This window comes from Sus scrofa, chromosome 6, assembly GCF_000003025.6.
Source record: "Sus scrofa isolate TJ Tabasco breed Duroc chromosome 6, Sscrofa11.1, whole genome shotgun sequence".
NCBI lineage: Eukaryota > Metazoa > Chordata > Mammalia > Artiodactyla > Suidae > Sus > Sus scrofa.
The window spans coordinates 138,714,809-138,731,226 of record NC_010448.4 but is presented as its reverse complement, the minus strand read 5'-3'; the positions used below and the strand labels follow the sequence as shown (position 1 = coordinate 138,731,226).

Sequence of the window (16,418 nt, the reverse complement as noted above, 5' to 3'; positions counted from 1 at the left end):
CACATCCACTAAAAGGATATTTTAAAAATATAAACCAGATTATGTCACTATAGCTTAAAATAATTGTACGGCTTCCCATACTCTTAGGATTAAATCTCAAAGTTCTTAATATGTCCTCCAAGATGCTACATGATTCAATATCTCTGACCTTGCTCTTATCATTTTGCTTTCTATGCTCCAGTCACTCAAACCTTCTTTTGCTCCTTGAATGCATTTCATTTCCTCTGGCCTCTAGGCTCTTTCACAAGCTCAGTTTCCTTGGTAAATGCAATTAATGATGACTCCACAGAGATTACTGTGAGGATCAAATAAGATGATTCTGTGACTGAACTTTGTAACTTGAAAACTCTGCAACTGTGAGATGAAAAATAAGGACAAAGTGTAATACAGTCAAGGCTTCCTATGATTCTGTGCATGAGTGAAACTCTCATTCTCCAGGAAGCCCAAAGAAAAACTTCAAAGTCATCTTTGACTTTTCTTCTTTCCTTGTTTTCTTCTTCCTTTCATCCCTTCTTTTCTTCTTTTTTTTTTTCACTTTTTTTATTTTCAATCCACTTTCTAAATATCTCTCAAACTTATCATGGTATCTCCCTCTCCACTGTGACTTCCTTATTTTACAAGTAGAATCCTGCACAGTCTCTTAAATGGTATCTTTGTCTCTAGTTTTCTTCACCATCTTATTTTTCACCAATTGCCATACTATAGCTAGATTTAGCTTTCTAAACCCTCAAAATTGATCATCTGGCTTCCCTTACTTAAAGCCTTCAATGAAGTTCCTTTATTCTTAAGATTAAAAAAAAAAATCTTAAAAATCCACAGAGCCCCCCATAATTATGTTTCTTCTTTCCTCCGTGAGTCTATTACTTGGCACTTGCAGCCTCACATCTACATTATAGTCACAGCAAACTATTTCATTTCCCCAACATAGCACATTTCCTCTCACACCCATGTCTTTGCACAAGTTAGTTTATTCAGAGACACTCCTCCCCACTTTTAATCATTCTAACTTTAATTTATTTTTAGATCTTAGTGTAAATATTCCTTCTTCCAAAAGTATCTTCCTTAATTCTTCAAAATTCAGTTAAGAGCAGTCCCCTCTATGCCCTAAGTTATCATTTATTACAGTATTTATCATATTTTACTCATACATTTTTGCAGTTTTCTCTACTCTGTTACCCATTGCTAAATTATAAAAAATATTTCGAAAAGATAAAGAGTCCCTCTCTCCAGGACTTTCGGAAGTATTCACTCTTTTTGGAGGGATAATATTTTATGATAAAACAGTTAAAAGACTTGCCTGAAAATAACTTGATTCCAATATCCAAGATATTTGAATTTTTAGTTATTGAAAAAAGAATTTGTTTATGGTAGATGCTGAATTTTTAAAGCTAGACAGTGACCTTGTATCAAAAAATGAGAAGATGAGACTTAATATCATTGCAGTGGTTAGGTAATCTACGAAATGTTCAGCAATAAATTATATGAAGGATCGGATTCAGTATAAGCTACATATTAACCATTTACAACAAGGAACAAATCCATGACTGCAGTGTGGGACAGCGTTATCAATTATGGGAGTAGCAACATTACACATGACTCATCCTTCTGGAGTTAGCAGAATTTTATCTCCTGGGAGAAATATATAAATAGAATGCAAATATTAGCATTGACTCCTCTGCAGGATGAGTATGCATTGAGAATAACTTGAAGTTAGGGTCTTTACAGAGAATATGTTCAAATTAACCTTAGAATCTCAAGTTTACAAAGAACTGAAAAAGCCATCACATGCAGCATCCAAAGGGTCACAAGAACAAATGCCTACAGTGTCAGGGAAACAAGAAAATGCTTGATGCAGGACAATGTGATAAACAAGAAATCACACACTCTGACTCAAGGGGACTGCTGCTATCCTGTGCCAGCCAGACAGTGCCGTTTAGGAAACATAGGAATGCCTGCTCCTTGTTGCCATATCAACTCATCTCTGTGTGTTTGTTTAGAAATCTACAGATTTTTAAATATTGGCAATCAACTCAATCTTTAAGAAAACATTATCGGGCTACAGACTTGGCATAAGTGTAACAGCATGAGTCTTGCTGCTTAACCAAGCTATATATACTTCACTGTCTTTATTTTTTTTAATAGGGATATTAGTAGGACCTGCCTCAAAGTGTTGGAATGATGGCTGGCAACAGTGAGCACTCAGTAAACATTAACTCTTATTTTTACCTTAAGCCAACCTTAAGGGCTCATCTAGCCAGGAACTATGCTAGCATAAGAGGGAAACAAAGGAAGAAGGCCTTGCCCAGACCCTCCTAGTGCAGAGGGGACATGAGAAAAGTACAATCAGCAGAGTAAATACCAATTAGAGAGAAGCAGAGCGCCAAGGATGCTCCTTGGAGGGATCTCCTGCCCAGACTCCTGATGGGAAAGGATATCAGGGAGGATCCTTAGGGTAGATGATACCTGAACTGCATCTTTAAAAGATGAGTACTAATTAACAGGTAAATAGTGGGAAGGTGGAGAAGATGTCCTGGCAGAAAGCGGTCTGCATGAGGTGCAGGGGCATGAGAGATTCACAGATAGTTCAGTAGGGATGAATCAGAGAATCCAAGGCCATCAGGAGCAAGACACATGCTGTCAATGTAAAACTAGAGCCACAAGGCGAAGGGCCTTATGGTTTTCTACAGTGGAAGTCACTGCAGGATTTTAAGCAGGGCAATAGTGCAACTCTATTATTATTTTTAAAGGATTTTTATTTTTTTTCATGATAGTTAGTTGATTTATAGTGTTCTGTCAATTTCTACTGTACAGCAAAGTGACCCAGTCTTATACGTATTCTTTTTCTCACATTATCCTCCGTCATGTTCCATCACAAGTGACTGGATGTAGTTCCCTGTGCTATACAGCAGGATCTCATTGCTTAACCACTCCAAATGCAGTAGTTTGCATCTATTAACCCCAGACTCCCATGTTCCCTGTTGCTGCATCGCAAAGGGTCTATTGGAGAAATTTGAAACAGAGGCAAGGAAACCAGGCCATCTAGAAGAGAATATGGAAAGTCTTGACTAAGATAGTGAAGAGAAAGGAGAGGCTGGTTAAAACAGGACTTGCCAATGGATCAGGTGGAAGCACAAGGGAGAGGGAGGAGTCCAGGATGACCTCCAGGCTTCTGACTTAGTCAGCAGGAGGATGATGGATACAGTAATAATAATACATCATTTCTAAGGGAAATGATGAAATTAGGAAGAAAAGAAGCCAAGCTACAAAGCCAAGCAGAGAGAGAAAAACCCGGTGAGATTAAAAATGTGCAGGTCTGACCTAGCAAACAAGCCTATCTCAGAAACATTTTAAAAAAAGAAACCAACACCCGATTCCCAGATTTTATTTCTCTCCTGGGCCTGTCTCCTCTCATATATCATGAAAAACTAAAGAAGATATCTGTCAAATATCTGCCTATATTTTATCCAATCACATTTCCTTATAACCAGGTACCCAATTTTGTGGATCACTTTCAGATTATAGTTTGGAGCCAAACAAGAGAGCCTCTTATTTCCTTTTGTTTTCTTGTGTGGTGCCATCTGGTCCACAAGGAGACTCAACTCAGTGTCCTGGGATTCTTTAACGCAAGGCCCTAAATAAGTCTGGGATACAGCAGCTAATTAGGAACATCTGCCAATTTATTCTAGCAAAATATTGGTGAAACTTCTTGTTGAGGCTTTACCTCAGAGTTGCAGACTGCTGTCCAGGAGCCAAATATGGCTTGCAGACTTTTTCTGTGTTCACATATGGTTTTTAAAAATATGAATTAATGTAATCTAGAGACACAGCTATGTCACAGGCCTCATATTTGTTTCCATTTGCATTTGCTACCCCTGCTAAATATTAGATGATTATGTTCTGCTCCATATATGTTTAGGATTCTAAAATATCTTAAATATAATAACTTCAAAGTTATAAGCACATTGATGATATGGCCCGTGCTTGGACAAATGATAGGAAAATGAGTGAACTAAAGTTCTGAAACCCTATGTTTGCTATGCTAATCCTTATCAGTACATCACTGAGAAGAGTAGAGCCATCCAATTACTACACAGATCATTGGAAAGATCAGATAGTCCCAATGGATGGTGATATTTCTATGAATATAGCTGATATTAACATTCCGATACTTCATTACACTGACAAAGATTGCAATGAGAACAGACAATGGTGCAAATTAATCTATTCTTCTGACAGCCTGTAATGAGAATGGGATGTGGTTTAAAAAATTAAGCCATTCTTAGTACAATCTCAAGATTGCAATCTCATGGTCTCTCAGATGCTGCATGCTCTGGTGATACATCATTGAAAAGTGTCACTTTAACAAAGAATGGTCTTAGCTCTTGCTGGAATAGTAGAGTGTGTTTGCTTTGTCTCACCACAGCCCTACCCATCAAAAACAATGAAGTAGAATCAATTGTGTTTTTAAGAACACACATACATACAACCTAAAAAAAAATTTCTAGCAATTTTATCTTAGTCAAAACTTGCCAACATAATATTGTACTTTAATGCTCTCTTTTTGATACGAATGCCTAGATTTATAAAACATGAGAGGAAGTGATAAGTTACTTTAGGAATTCAGAAGTGAGTACCAGTTTATCCATAAGCAGTGTAAAGCTACTTAAGTTCATCATGGAGAGTTGCTAGTCACCCTGTCCACAATGGCCATATCACATCATGAACTGGGACTGATGACAGATGAGATGGTTCTTAGCCTTGTGACTTGCAGTAATTCAATGCAATATGTCACTTGGTATTAATACACAAAGAACCCCTCAAAAGAAATTAAGATCTCTTGTTTAAACAGAACAGAAAATATACAGCAATATTTTTGGTGTCTAGCTCTCTAGGTCCAGACTTAAAGGAATCAGTAAGAGTCTTAGATATGTCAGTAATAAGTATAGCAACAACAACAGCTCACATGTGTTGAAAGCCAACAATGTGACAGATGCTCTGTGCAGACTCTCTTAATTCTAACAATAACCCATGGATCATGTTGTATTAGGATAAGATATATGCTCAATGTCCTGTGCTAGTAAGAGGTAAGAGTTCATAGCTTCTTGTCCCCAAAGCCCATGCTTATCACCATTGCACCGTGCCCTCACTGCTTCATCTTACAGTTAGAGAAATAAATACTCACAGAGGCAAACTGGCTTAATTGGAATCTCCTAGGGAGTTAAAAGCAGAGCCAGACTGGAAATTAGGCCTCCAGATATCCTAGTAAAGGGCATTTCTTAGTATTCATATTGCTTCAGTTTACTGAAGCCCCCCTCCCAAAATGCTTTGAACAAAAGATAATATTATAGACTAAATATACCACCAGACCTCAATAATTTGTCAAAGTAGGTTTTAATTTAATATTACAGTAAACACTACTTTCATTCTACAATGTTCCTTGACAGGCATTATACTCTGTCCTAAAAACATAATAATGAGCCACAGATTAATTGGTATTAATCTATCATCTTCATTCATTTGTAAAATAACTATGTCCTGTATACCATGATCTGTATTATTTCCAGTGAAATTGTATTTTGAAGTAATTTATTGATTCAATCAGTGCATATCTATTGAATGCTTACTAATTGCCTGTCATTGTGCTAAGCACAGAAGACACAGTGGTGGAAGGACATGGTCCCTGACCTCAAGGAGCTTGTAGTCTATTTCCAGAGACGAGCAAGTTAATAGACAATTAAGTTTAATATAATATACTCTGTTGTAGTACAGAGTATTATGAGAGTCCAGAGGAAGGACACCCAGGAAGAGTTCATTTAAGCTAAGACCTAAATGACAGTAGACATAATGCAGGAAAAGCAGGTAGGAAAGAAGGAATCTCAGGAACAAAAGAATCACCCTTCAGAACTTACAATTGAACCATTAAACCAGTGAAAAATCCAGTAATTAATTTCCTTATTCGTTCATTTACCAAATTTTATTGAAAAGCATAACAATTTATTTTTCCCTGCCTATTATTACTCACATAGCTTGTTCAGTACCTTTTGAAAAAAAATTAATAAAAGTTAACACTCGCTGTATTGAATTCCTGTTCTATTGTTCACTGGCCTCTCTTTTGAAAGACAACCTTCACAATCTCCTTTCATATCTTTTCTTCTCTTGACAAAGTTTTGCTAATGAAGAACTTGAATCCATAAATCAACACCAAGGTGATGCAGATCCTTGAGGCTGACTCACAAAATTGTCTCATTCAGGAAAATGGGAGCTATGCTCTAGAATTGTACTCTCCAATATGGAAGCCACTAGACACACATGGCTATTTAAATTTGAATTTATATTAATTGAAATAAAGTAAAATTAAAAATTCAGTTTCTCAGTCACATTAACCACACTTTATGTGCTTAATAGTCATAAGATACCATAATAAACAGAAGAACATTGTCATTGTTACAGAAAGTTCTGTTAGATAGTCCTGCTCTAGAATCTAGATTATGAACTTTATGAGACTATTGAAAACTATCTCAGGGTAGTACAGAAGAAATAATAAGCATTCAATTAGGAGTTATTGATATTTTTCAAATATATCCTTATTCTCTTTTAATAGCAAAGTTTCAATGGTGAAAGTAGAAACCAATGTTTACATAAATCATTTCACATATTTTATGTAGCAATCAAGGTAAAAATTTGATTAATGGGCTGACAATCCCTTTCCTGAATCTGGAATACCAGAAAATTTCCCAGCTGCTAGTGTAGTATGGCCACTTAGGCAAGACTGACAAAGCAATCTCAAAGGTGACAGATTTCAATTCCATGACCCTTCATGTTGCATTGCCCACTTTCTGGCGAAGGTGCTAATGAGTAGTATTGCTGCCAAGAATGAGTAAAGCAAAAGGGAGAAGGAGATGCCAAAACCTTGTGGAATCTACTTTGAATAATGAAGAATTAAATACCATTCGTCTTAAACTGATTTTTCAGACACAGTGCCAAGACGCAAACAAGTAACTTTATATACTTGATATCAGAGTCTAAAAGAGTTTCAAAGGAGACGTTTGGCACCTGCATCTGAGTTTAACTCACTTTATGAATGGTCCCTCCCCACCCATTAGGATATGTATAATTAGTTTAAATGTGTGCACTACTCTGGTTTATGTGCTTATAGCTGCACCAGCTGCATCAGCTCAACAATATCCAAATGATCATAAGGTGAAAAAGTGGAGTTAGAAAAATCAGTGATCATTAAGCATCAGTTTGTTTGCTTATTTATTTACCTCATTCCAAAAAGAATTAAAAATCGTCAAGAATAGCTGCTGGAAAGACTCTAAAAAGCCTAGTTTTTTGTGACACAAAAGACATACTTTATAAATCATGTTAGGTTTGCTAAATATGGTTTCTATTTATTTTTTAGTAAAGTATAGTTGATTTACAATGTTGTGCCAATTTCTGCTATACAGCAAAGTGAAGAGAGTATAAATTATTACAAATGTTTAGGAAAAGAATTCATCAGTAGATATCAAAAGTCTTTAAAGTGGTTATGCCCTTTGACATATTAATTCACTCCTCAAAATACCATAAATGATCTGTGAAATTGGCAAAGTCATACTGGAAAACATATTCTTTGAAGTATTAATACCCAAATTTGAACAACCTGAAGTTGAGAAATAATTAAGTAAATCACACTAAATGCAAAGTCATTAAACTATGTTAATATAGAACTTTAATAACATGGGAAAATGCTTATATTTAATTTAGGGGAAGATGTTTACTGCATGAACTCAATGATATCAAGAATATATAAGAAATGCTCAAAATATTTTAACAATTGTTTCCTCTGAATAAAAAGATTCTATTCCTTCTAATTCTCTTGTTTTTTATACTTTGGTCATTCCCAGAGCATATGAAAATTCCCAGGCCAGGGATTAAACCCGAGCCACAACAGCAACCTGAACCACTACAGTGACAGTGCCAGATATTTAAATCACTGTACCACAAAGGAATTCCCTATTCTTTCTAATTTTAATTTTCTGCACTTCTATGAAATACAAGTATTAATTTCACATTTCGCAAAATGATATACTAATTCTGAATGATCCATAAAGCAAAATGTTATGTTGTATTGCATATAATATTGGTGTATCTGCTGGATGAAGATCTATAAACAGAATTTAGTTGGAGTAAACTTTGGTGGAAGAGAGGTAGTGGTGGCGGGTCATATCTCAATAGTCATTAAGATATAGACACATGCTTCTGACATTGCACTCTAGATGACAGGAAGCAGTGTCCTGGAAATTTAGCCCTCCACATGGGTGCAGAGCAAATTTCCTGAGGAATGAAATAGCTTCATGTGTTTTTTACAAAGTATTTCCAATGTGAAGTTCCTGAAGAGGGCATGATGTCTGAAAAAAATAAAAGAGGCTGTACCTACTGCTGATTATATTAAAATTTTTATTAAGTTACAAACTAGTTATATAACTCACAGTGTGCATGTGCACACACACATGCACACACACAACAACAACACCTATCTTGCATGGTTTAGGAGGATCGAAAGAGCTTATGTCTATATCTACCATGATACCTGAAACAAAACATGTTCAGTAAAAGTAGCTATAAGCTTGGTTTCCAAGGGAGTATAGAAATTTCTGGTTGCAGAAGAGAAAAATAATCAGCAATCAGAAATCTACAACGAAGTCCCAAGAATCGTAACACAGTGATAGGGAGTTTGAGATGAGCAATATTCAGAAATCCAAGCAGGCATTGATTGGAGAGTTCAATCAATGAGTGATATTAACTAATGATGGATTTGAAGTATCAGAGTTTAGCAAACAATACTTTATAAATATTAAAAGTTAAAATTCCAACATTCTTACAATCAATAACCAGATTTAAGCTTAAAAACAGTCTATTTTGAAAAGTGATATAGGTACTCTCAAGGGTGCAAAGTTCAGCGGCATCCTGTCTTGCTGTGTGTAGTGCAAGCTCTTTAGCTTGGTATTTATGGCATTGTATAGGCTGGTTCGGTATGCCTTTCAGTCTCCTTCCTAAAACATCATGTACATACCGTATACTGCTTGCTATTTGTCTGCTCCTTTGTCTGTTCTTTTGTTCCTGTATAAATCTCTTCTGTTCTGCTCGCTCTTTGTTGAATGAGCAAGCCAAAAAGAATGAGCAATTATAAAGATAAACTTAGAGTATCAAATTATCCACTATTTGCTTAAGGATTTAAAAAATTAAAAAAAAAAAAACAGCTGAGAGGCCTCTTTGAATCTCTGCTGATGTTGCACAGATTGATTTTTAATGATTTTTGTTGTTGTCTGTTCACATGTTTCTCGAAATAAATACGTGAATTTCAAAACTGACATGACCATTTGGTTTACAGCCGCTGCTGCAGCCGACATGGCTTACCACCACATCAGACCTCCCATCGGCTATTCCATTCCCAAGCCCATATCATCTCTGCTGATGCGAGGGTGGAATGCCTGTCCCGAAGTGAGTAATTTTCATTTTGTCTTAGAGAATGTGTTATGGTCAAAATCTGTCACAAATAGTGTAGCTCCAAAGTCTACTTTCAGTGTGTATTTTAAGACTGTCAAGGCGGGAAGACTGATCTGCCTTCTGCTCTTTAGTCTCTAATTGCCTCAAGAAGTCTGAGTATCTCATATTTCTTTGCTGCTGCTCTGTGATTTTGAAACGTTTCTCACAACTGATTAGTAAAAGAGAGACCGGGGTATGACAGATGACTCAGTCTCGTCTCAGCTGCAATTTTATTAACTACGCTTGAGCCACACTTAGTCATTTTCTGAATAACGAAGTTTGGCACAGGATGGATTTGTGTGGGTTTTTCACCTGCAGGCAAAAGCCCCATAACCAGTGGTCATTTTTTGAGCACTGACTCAAGCAGGAGACAGGAGACCTGGCCCAGTCCTTTCTAACTCTCTGAGTGGCTGTGTGATAAAGTAGGTAAGAACACAGATTTAGACTCCAAATGGAGGGATCAGTATTATGGAAGGAATAAGTAAAACAGGATATGTAAACAGTGGGAAAAAATTGAATATGCTCATAGACCTCAGAGGATAGAGGGCAGCAGTCATATAATCCCAGAATGAAATCCCAGACCATCTGCAGGAAAGGATTCTTCTGAACCATACCAGATTGGTGTCTACTTTGTTCTCACAGATGAACAAAGGAAGAGATTCCACAACTGCTCTCTTGTACAGTGTCTAAGGATTCCCCCTGCCAGTATGTGTGTTGTCTATTGAAATCCTTCTGCTTTGACATTAGGCCACATTGATCCTTCTGCTCTAAGTGGAGAGAATGAGTTCACATTCTTCACACTGAAGATCCTCATACATAAAGGCCCAACAGCCCTGGTTTGTCCAGTCCAGACCATCCTGGCTATTGTGGTCCATTTCTTACAGGACCTTGATTCTGATCCTTCCCAGACACTTTTTCTCTCTTCAACAGGGAGCAGATCAAATAGGCTGTTGGTATCTCACCAGAGGAGAAATAAAATAAATCCAAGTCTAGATGTTTGGAAGGAAAAAACAGATTTCCCATTCTTTTCGTAAAAGTAAAACTCAGCCCAAGTCATTACCCAGTCCTACAAGTATACACAAAAACTCTTATGAAGAAAAATGATGACCATTATAGGACATGGATGGAGTCTCTCAGAAGAAATAATAACCTCTTCCTCTGATCATTTAATCCACCAGATTATATATTTATTTGTGTAGAATCTTCTCTCACTACCAGAATGTTAGCTCCATAAAAACGGGGACTTTTTGTTTGTTCATTTTGTTTTGTTTGCTACTGTAACCACCTCACCTAGAATCATACCTTGTAGATGCTCAAAAATATTTGAGTAAATGAATGAATATCACTGTTGCTTATCAGTGCTTCAAATCCCCTAATCTGAAATTCAAATGTTTATTTGTCTTAAAACTTACATGACTTAAATAGGAAAAATCTTTCCTATCTTTCAGTATGAACCTCAGGCATATTTTCTAGGTATCTAGAGTTTCCTTCTGTCCTTGGGGTGTGAACTATTCTATAGTATAACATACCAAGGGAACCCCTTTTGTTTTTATTAGCCAATTATTCATGATTATAGATAAGGGACATCTGAAAGTTTTAATTTGGAATAAAAGCAAGTCATTGGCATTTCTAAAAGCATTTGGGAGTTAGGATGGATGCCATAAGTAACAGTTTGGAAAATGAGAAAGAGAAACCAGAATAGGGCCAAAGGAGAGTATATTAAAGGTTAAAAATTAAAATACTAAGTCCAGAACTTGAGTGCTTAGTAGAAAAGCCTTATTGCTAATCAGGGAAGCCTATGAGCACAGGATCCGAGCTCAGGGCATAAGGTGCCCCAGGGGAGGATGGAGAGAAAGTAAAGTAAGGGAGTTCCCGTCGTGGCTCAGTGGTTGGCAAATCTGACTAGGAACCATGAGGTTGTGGGTTCGATCCCTGGCCTTGCTCAGTGGGTTAAAAGATCTGGCGTTGCCATGAGCCTTGCTCAGTGGGTTAAAAGATCTGGCGTTGCCATGAGCTGTGGTGTAGGTCACAGTCGCAGCTTGGATCCTGCGTTGCTGTGGCTCTGGCATAGGCCAGCGGCTACGGCTCCGATTCGACCCCTAGCCTGGGAACTTCCATGTGCTGCGGGAGCGGCCCAAGAAATGGCAAAAAGACAAAAAAAAAAAAAAAAAAAAAAAAGAAGAAAGTAAAGTAGGAAAGCTGACTGGCTGGCAATACTTGAGCATCTCAACATTATAAATTTAAGCTACGTCTGTATTCGACATGCCTGAATCATCAGTGTATTGCCCAGTAAAGCCTTTACCTGTCCATAGACAAAGTGGTGAGGAGAAGGGAAACAATGGGCTAGTTTTCACTCTTTCCTTAAATGATTATTTAGTGAGTTTCTACTATATACATCCCCAGGGATAGATGAGGACATTCAATGGAAATGTGCCCTTAATGGTGCTTAGGGCCTAGCACCAATGGAGATGAACAGAAGAAACACATTAATGATTTTATAGTTAAAAGCCAAGATGAAAGAACACAGGATTAGATTAGGATAGATACTAAAGGAACACTACCAAGTGAGGCACAGAGAGCTAGGTTGGGAAAAGCTTCCTTGAAGAAGTGACACTTGAACTGAGATTATAAGTATAAAGAGGAGTTTTCTGAATGATGGGTTGGTGAGAGAGAAAGACAGCTCAAGCCAAAAGAACATAGGCAAATTCATTGTGAGAAAAGACATAAAGGAGAGATTTATTAGTTATAGGAACCCCTAAGGAGTGATATCAGACCCTCATTTGAAAAAAACTCATCTTTACATCTAAGACACTGAGTTCCCATTGTGGCTCAATGGGTTACTAACTCAACTAGTATCCATAAGGATGCAGGTTTGAGCCCTGCTCTTGCTCAGTGGGTTAAGGATCCGGCATTGCTGTGAGCTGTGGTGTAGGTTGCAGACCCCGCTCAAATCCCAAGTTGCTGTAAGCTGGCAGCTATAGCTCTGACCTGACCACTAGCCTGAGAACTTCCATATGCTGCAAGTGCAGCCCTGAAAAAGCAAAAAAAAAAATAAGATCTAAGATACTAACATCATGCTGCCTGGCCATTATTTTCTAGGTTATCAACTTCACTTCTCATTCTTTCTTTTATGTCTGGCTTTGCTTCATTCCTTAAACTTGAAGCCTATTATTGTCTCCTATGCATGTCTTCTTAGTCAAGACCCATAAAGGTAGATGAGGACAATGACTAGCCTATTGAAGATAGAAGATGCTTGTTGGAAAACAGAAGTGGGAAAGTCCTGATGAGTAGACGGGATCTGATTTTGAAAAGCTTTGGATACCACAGTAGGAAATTTGGACGTGAAATTATGGGCAATTATATTTTGTCTCTAAAGTAGTAAAAGATTTGATAAATGTAATTTTCTGGAAAGTTCATGTGAGTTTGATATGAAGGATTTATTCACTGGAAGAATTAATTGTATGTAGTTCCGCTGCTGAGGCAAACACTGAATTATCTCCTACAGTGCACTGGGATAGCTAAGCATTGTTTCTTAGTGTAGGCTGCCTGTTACATGCTCCAAATTACCCAGCAATGTTTGTTAAAATGAAGATTCCGGGGCCCTATTCTAAATCTACAGAATCAAAATCTCTGAGATGGACCCTGGGACTTTGCATTTTAACATGCACTCCTGGTGATTTGTGGCCAATAAAAACAGAGAACTAGTGGGCAAAAGACACTAAAGTCAGAGCATCAGGCTGGGCTGCTACTATAGTAGTAATCCAGTTGATTACAACACAAAGACTACAATGGTTACCATGGGGATTGGAAGCAGGGGTAAACCTGAGGACTACTTCAAAGGAAAAGGAACAGAAGGAGGTAAAGGACTGGATTTAGGAAATGGATGAGAGAAAAGAGTCCAGAAGAACTGTCATCAATGCCTTCTGAGTGACAGTTAGTGACCAGAATGCTTTTAGGCCCTTAGATATCAGGGATATTGTTGGCAGTGAGAGGAGAACAAAACTAGGGGCTCTGCAGTAAAATAAAGGTGCTTTAAAAATAGGAAAAGGAAAAAGAGCTACAGAGAAAAAGAGTTACCCGTGCTACAAAACTGAGGGAACTGGCAGTTAGAATACAGTAAACTTATTGTGCAAAAAGTTGGCATAGATGCTCTTCTCACCTTCAAGGTGCTTAACGAAATGAAGTGGAATCAGGGGAGGCAGACAGATGGCATAAGAGTTGAGCTCAAGCAGAGAGGGGAGAGGAGTTGGGAGTTAAATCAAGAAAACTTTGAATCTAGGGAGAAAAAGAGAAAGAAGAGATAAAAGTTTAGAGACTTTTCAAAATAAAGTTGTCATTTGCTACCAATTCTGAATAGGAAAGAAAACAGGATCTAGGTGGGGCATGTAAGCAATATTTACAGTGTTCTAATAGTCTGTAAAGCTTTATACTATTGCTACATGTAGATAAAAAGATATGGAGACTTAGATATAGAGCTAGGGGAAGAGAAAATGAGTTGCCTTTGCAACCTTTTTTTCTCACTGGGAAATGTGAAATATTGTAATATTCTATACCACGAAGGTATGCTTTAAACATCTTACTAGGATATCACTAATGAAATAGAATATACCTCTATCTTTCAAACAAATGTAGCTTTGAATAAGAAATGCTTATTCTACCATTGCTTTTAAATCTAATATTTATAAAGATATTAAATTCTTCTGTGCAAGGAGGAAGACTCACACCAAACAGTAGTGACATGCTGAACTCAAGAGCTCAAACCTTGAAAGTTTACATGCTAATGGGTTATTTAGTTTTCAGAATCTTAAGTTAATAACAATTGGCAATGAAGCTTGTTAAAATTCCTTTTGTTCTGGAGCTGTTGTGTTGATTTTGAATTCCCATTTGTTCTAAAATGATTGAAGCCGAGATCTCCACCTAGTGGATTTATAGGATTTTACAGATTGTACAGAAATGGCCTCCTACCCCTGGAAAACCTTCAATTTTTTTTTTCCGTCTTAGAGAAATAACAGTTTTTTTAAGACTTCTACTTAGGATCTGGCATAATTGTCAACAGAACATTGCAAATGGTTGAAATATGCCAATATGCATATCAGCTAGACTACAGTTAACAAACAAAGCTCAATTTTTATTTTCATACCATAATTAGGAAAACAGATCAGGCACAAATATGAATATATAATCATCTGTGTAGAAAGCAATATTGTAATACCACTAATTGAGATGTGTATAGTAATTTCCATAAAGTAAACATCTAGTGTAAATCTGCTCAAGTACTTTTTTCTTATTTAATCTTTCATTTGCTTAAGGCTTTTTTTTTTTAAACATTTGCTTTCTTTTCCAGGACGAGGCACAACTCTTCTTTCTCATTTTCCTACTCCTTAGAGAAGCAAACTCAATTAATTGTCAAACATATCTTGTGGCTCCATCTTTGATTTTTGCATTATATTCAACCATGTACTTTTATTTTATTGATAACAAAGAGTTACTGAGAATTTTCCCTTCAAAATAATGCATTTGAAATGCATACAAAAGCTGGGGGGTGTTTGTGTGTCTTTCTGAAGAAAGCTAAATTTAGAAAAGGATTATTATTGGAGTTATTTTGTTCACTTTGTTCCGTTTCTAAAGGTGATGAATTAACATATTCAGCAGATGGTGGATACAGTGTAGGTTAAGGAGCAGAGTTTTAAGCTTCCTTTATTCTTCTAGGAATTAGAGGCACCTCATTTTTGGCCTCAAAACTATTATCTTCTGCCTCTGGTAAGAGGGAAAGCGCTCTACCAGTCTCCTCTGCCGTGGCACCTTCTTTATGTGCACTGTTATCTTTATCTGGTTGAATGTTTTGAACTTCTCTCAAATCATGCATATTGCTATTAATTTTAACATGTATTTCACTACAAGGTAGTCCATTTTCAGTTTTGTGGCAACTCATGATACTCAGATCCTCAGCTGTAATGGTTGCCTCAATAGAGCTTGCGTCATATAGTGTATGTTTTTCACTTTTTCCATTTTCCCAAGTTTGTTGCTTTTCTTTTGTGGTGCTATTTAAGGTCATCTGTGTGGTCTTAATTAACATACTGGAATTGGCCTTGCTTTCATGGAGCATTTTTTTCTCTTCCTTCCCTGCTATTTTTATCTCCAGTGCTTCAGCGCCATCATCTCTGGGCAATGCATTTGTGCTGTCAATCCCTTTTTCACTACTGTTGGTTAGAGGCCAGATGGCTTGAGTACTAAGAGAGGTACTGAGATCTTTGGGAAGCTCTATTCTATTCTGGTACAGGGTAGAATTTGTCCTCGTAAATGTTAGGTTGCCCTTGGATTGTGTCTGGGGAATGAGAGAGGAATCATAAGTTTCTGTTTTAGGAAGTTTCTCCTCTACATCATTTCCCTCATCCATAACACAACTTTCCACAATTGGATGTGTTATTTTGAGTTTTGTCATTAGTGTTTTTCCTTGGTTTCCAAGTTGTTCATGACTTGAGATTTGCTCGGCAAGCTGTAAAGTTTGATTTTGAGCCAAAGTATATTCCTCGTAGGTGTTAGTCCTATGTATTTGATTCCCTGGGGACAAAGAAAATCGGCTTAGCTCCGTGGTCTTGGATTTGTCCTGCTCTATGAGTTCAGTGGGCTCTGCTGCCCCCTGGTCAGTAGCCCCCTGAGAATGGCAGGATGATAAAATATCCCTTCCTGTATTTTCCAAAGTACTTGGTAAATAACTAGGAACTCCCAATTCGATGTGAGCTGCACCTCCCACTTGCTCGGTTGAGAACTGGGAGTGCAAATGCCTGTGTGCAACCAAGATGGGTGTGGCCTGAGCTGATGTTGATGGGTGTCCATCAGGAATATGACCAGTAGGATGACAGTTATCTCCCAAGGAGCTCTGGTTAGCT

The 16,418-nt window shown here is 37.3% G+C and overlaps 1 protein-coding gene across 7 annotated transcripts in view; it reads left to right on the top strand.

Annotated features, from left to right (window-relative positions):
• Positions 1-16,418, top strand: part of LOC102164667 (serine/threonine-protein kinase TNNI3K) — a 279,425-nt gene that overhangs the window by 182,968 nt on the left and 80,039 nt on the right. For all 7 annotated transcript variants that reach the window (XM_021096471.1, XM_021096470.1, XM_021096473.1 and 4 more), the window contains one exon: positions 9,374-9,483. In XM_021096471.1, coding sequence (XP_020952130.1) covers positions 9,374-9,483 — 110 coding nt within the window. The remainder of the gene's footprint in view (positions 1-9,373; positions 9,484-16,418) is intronic.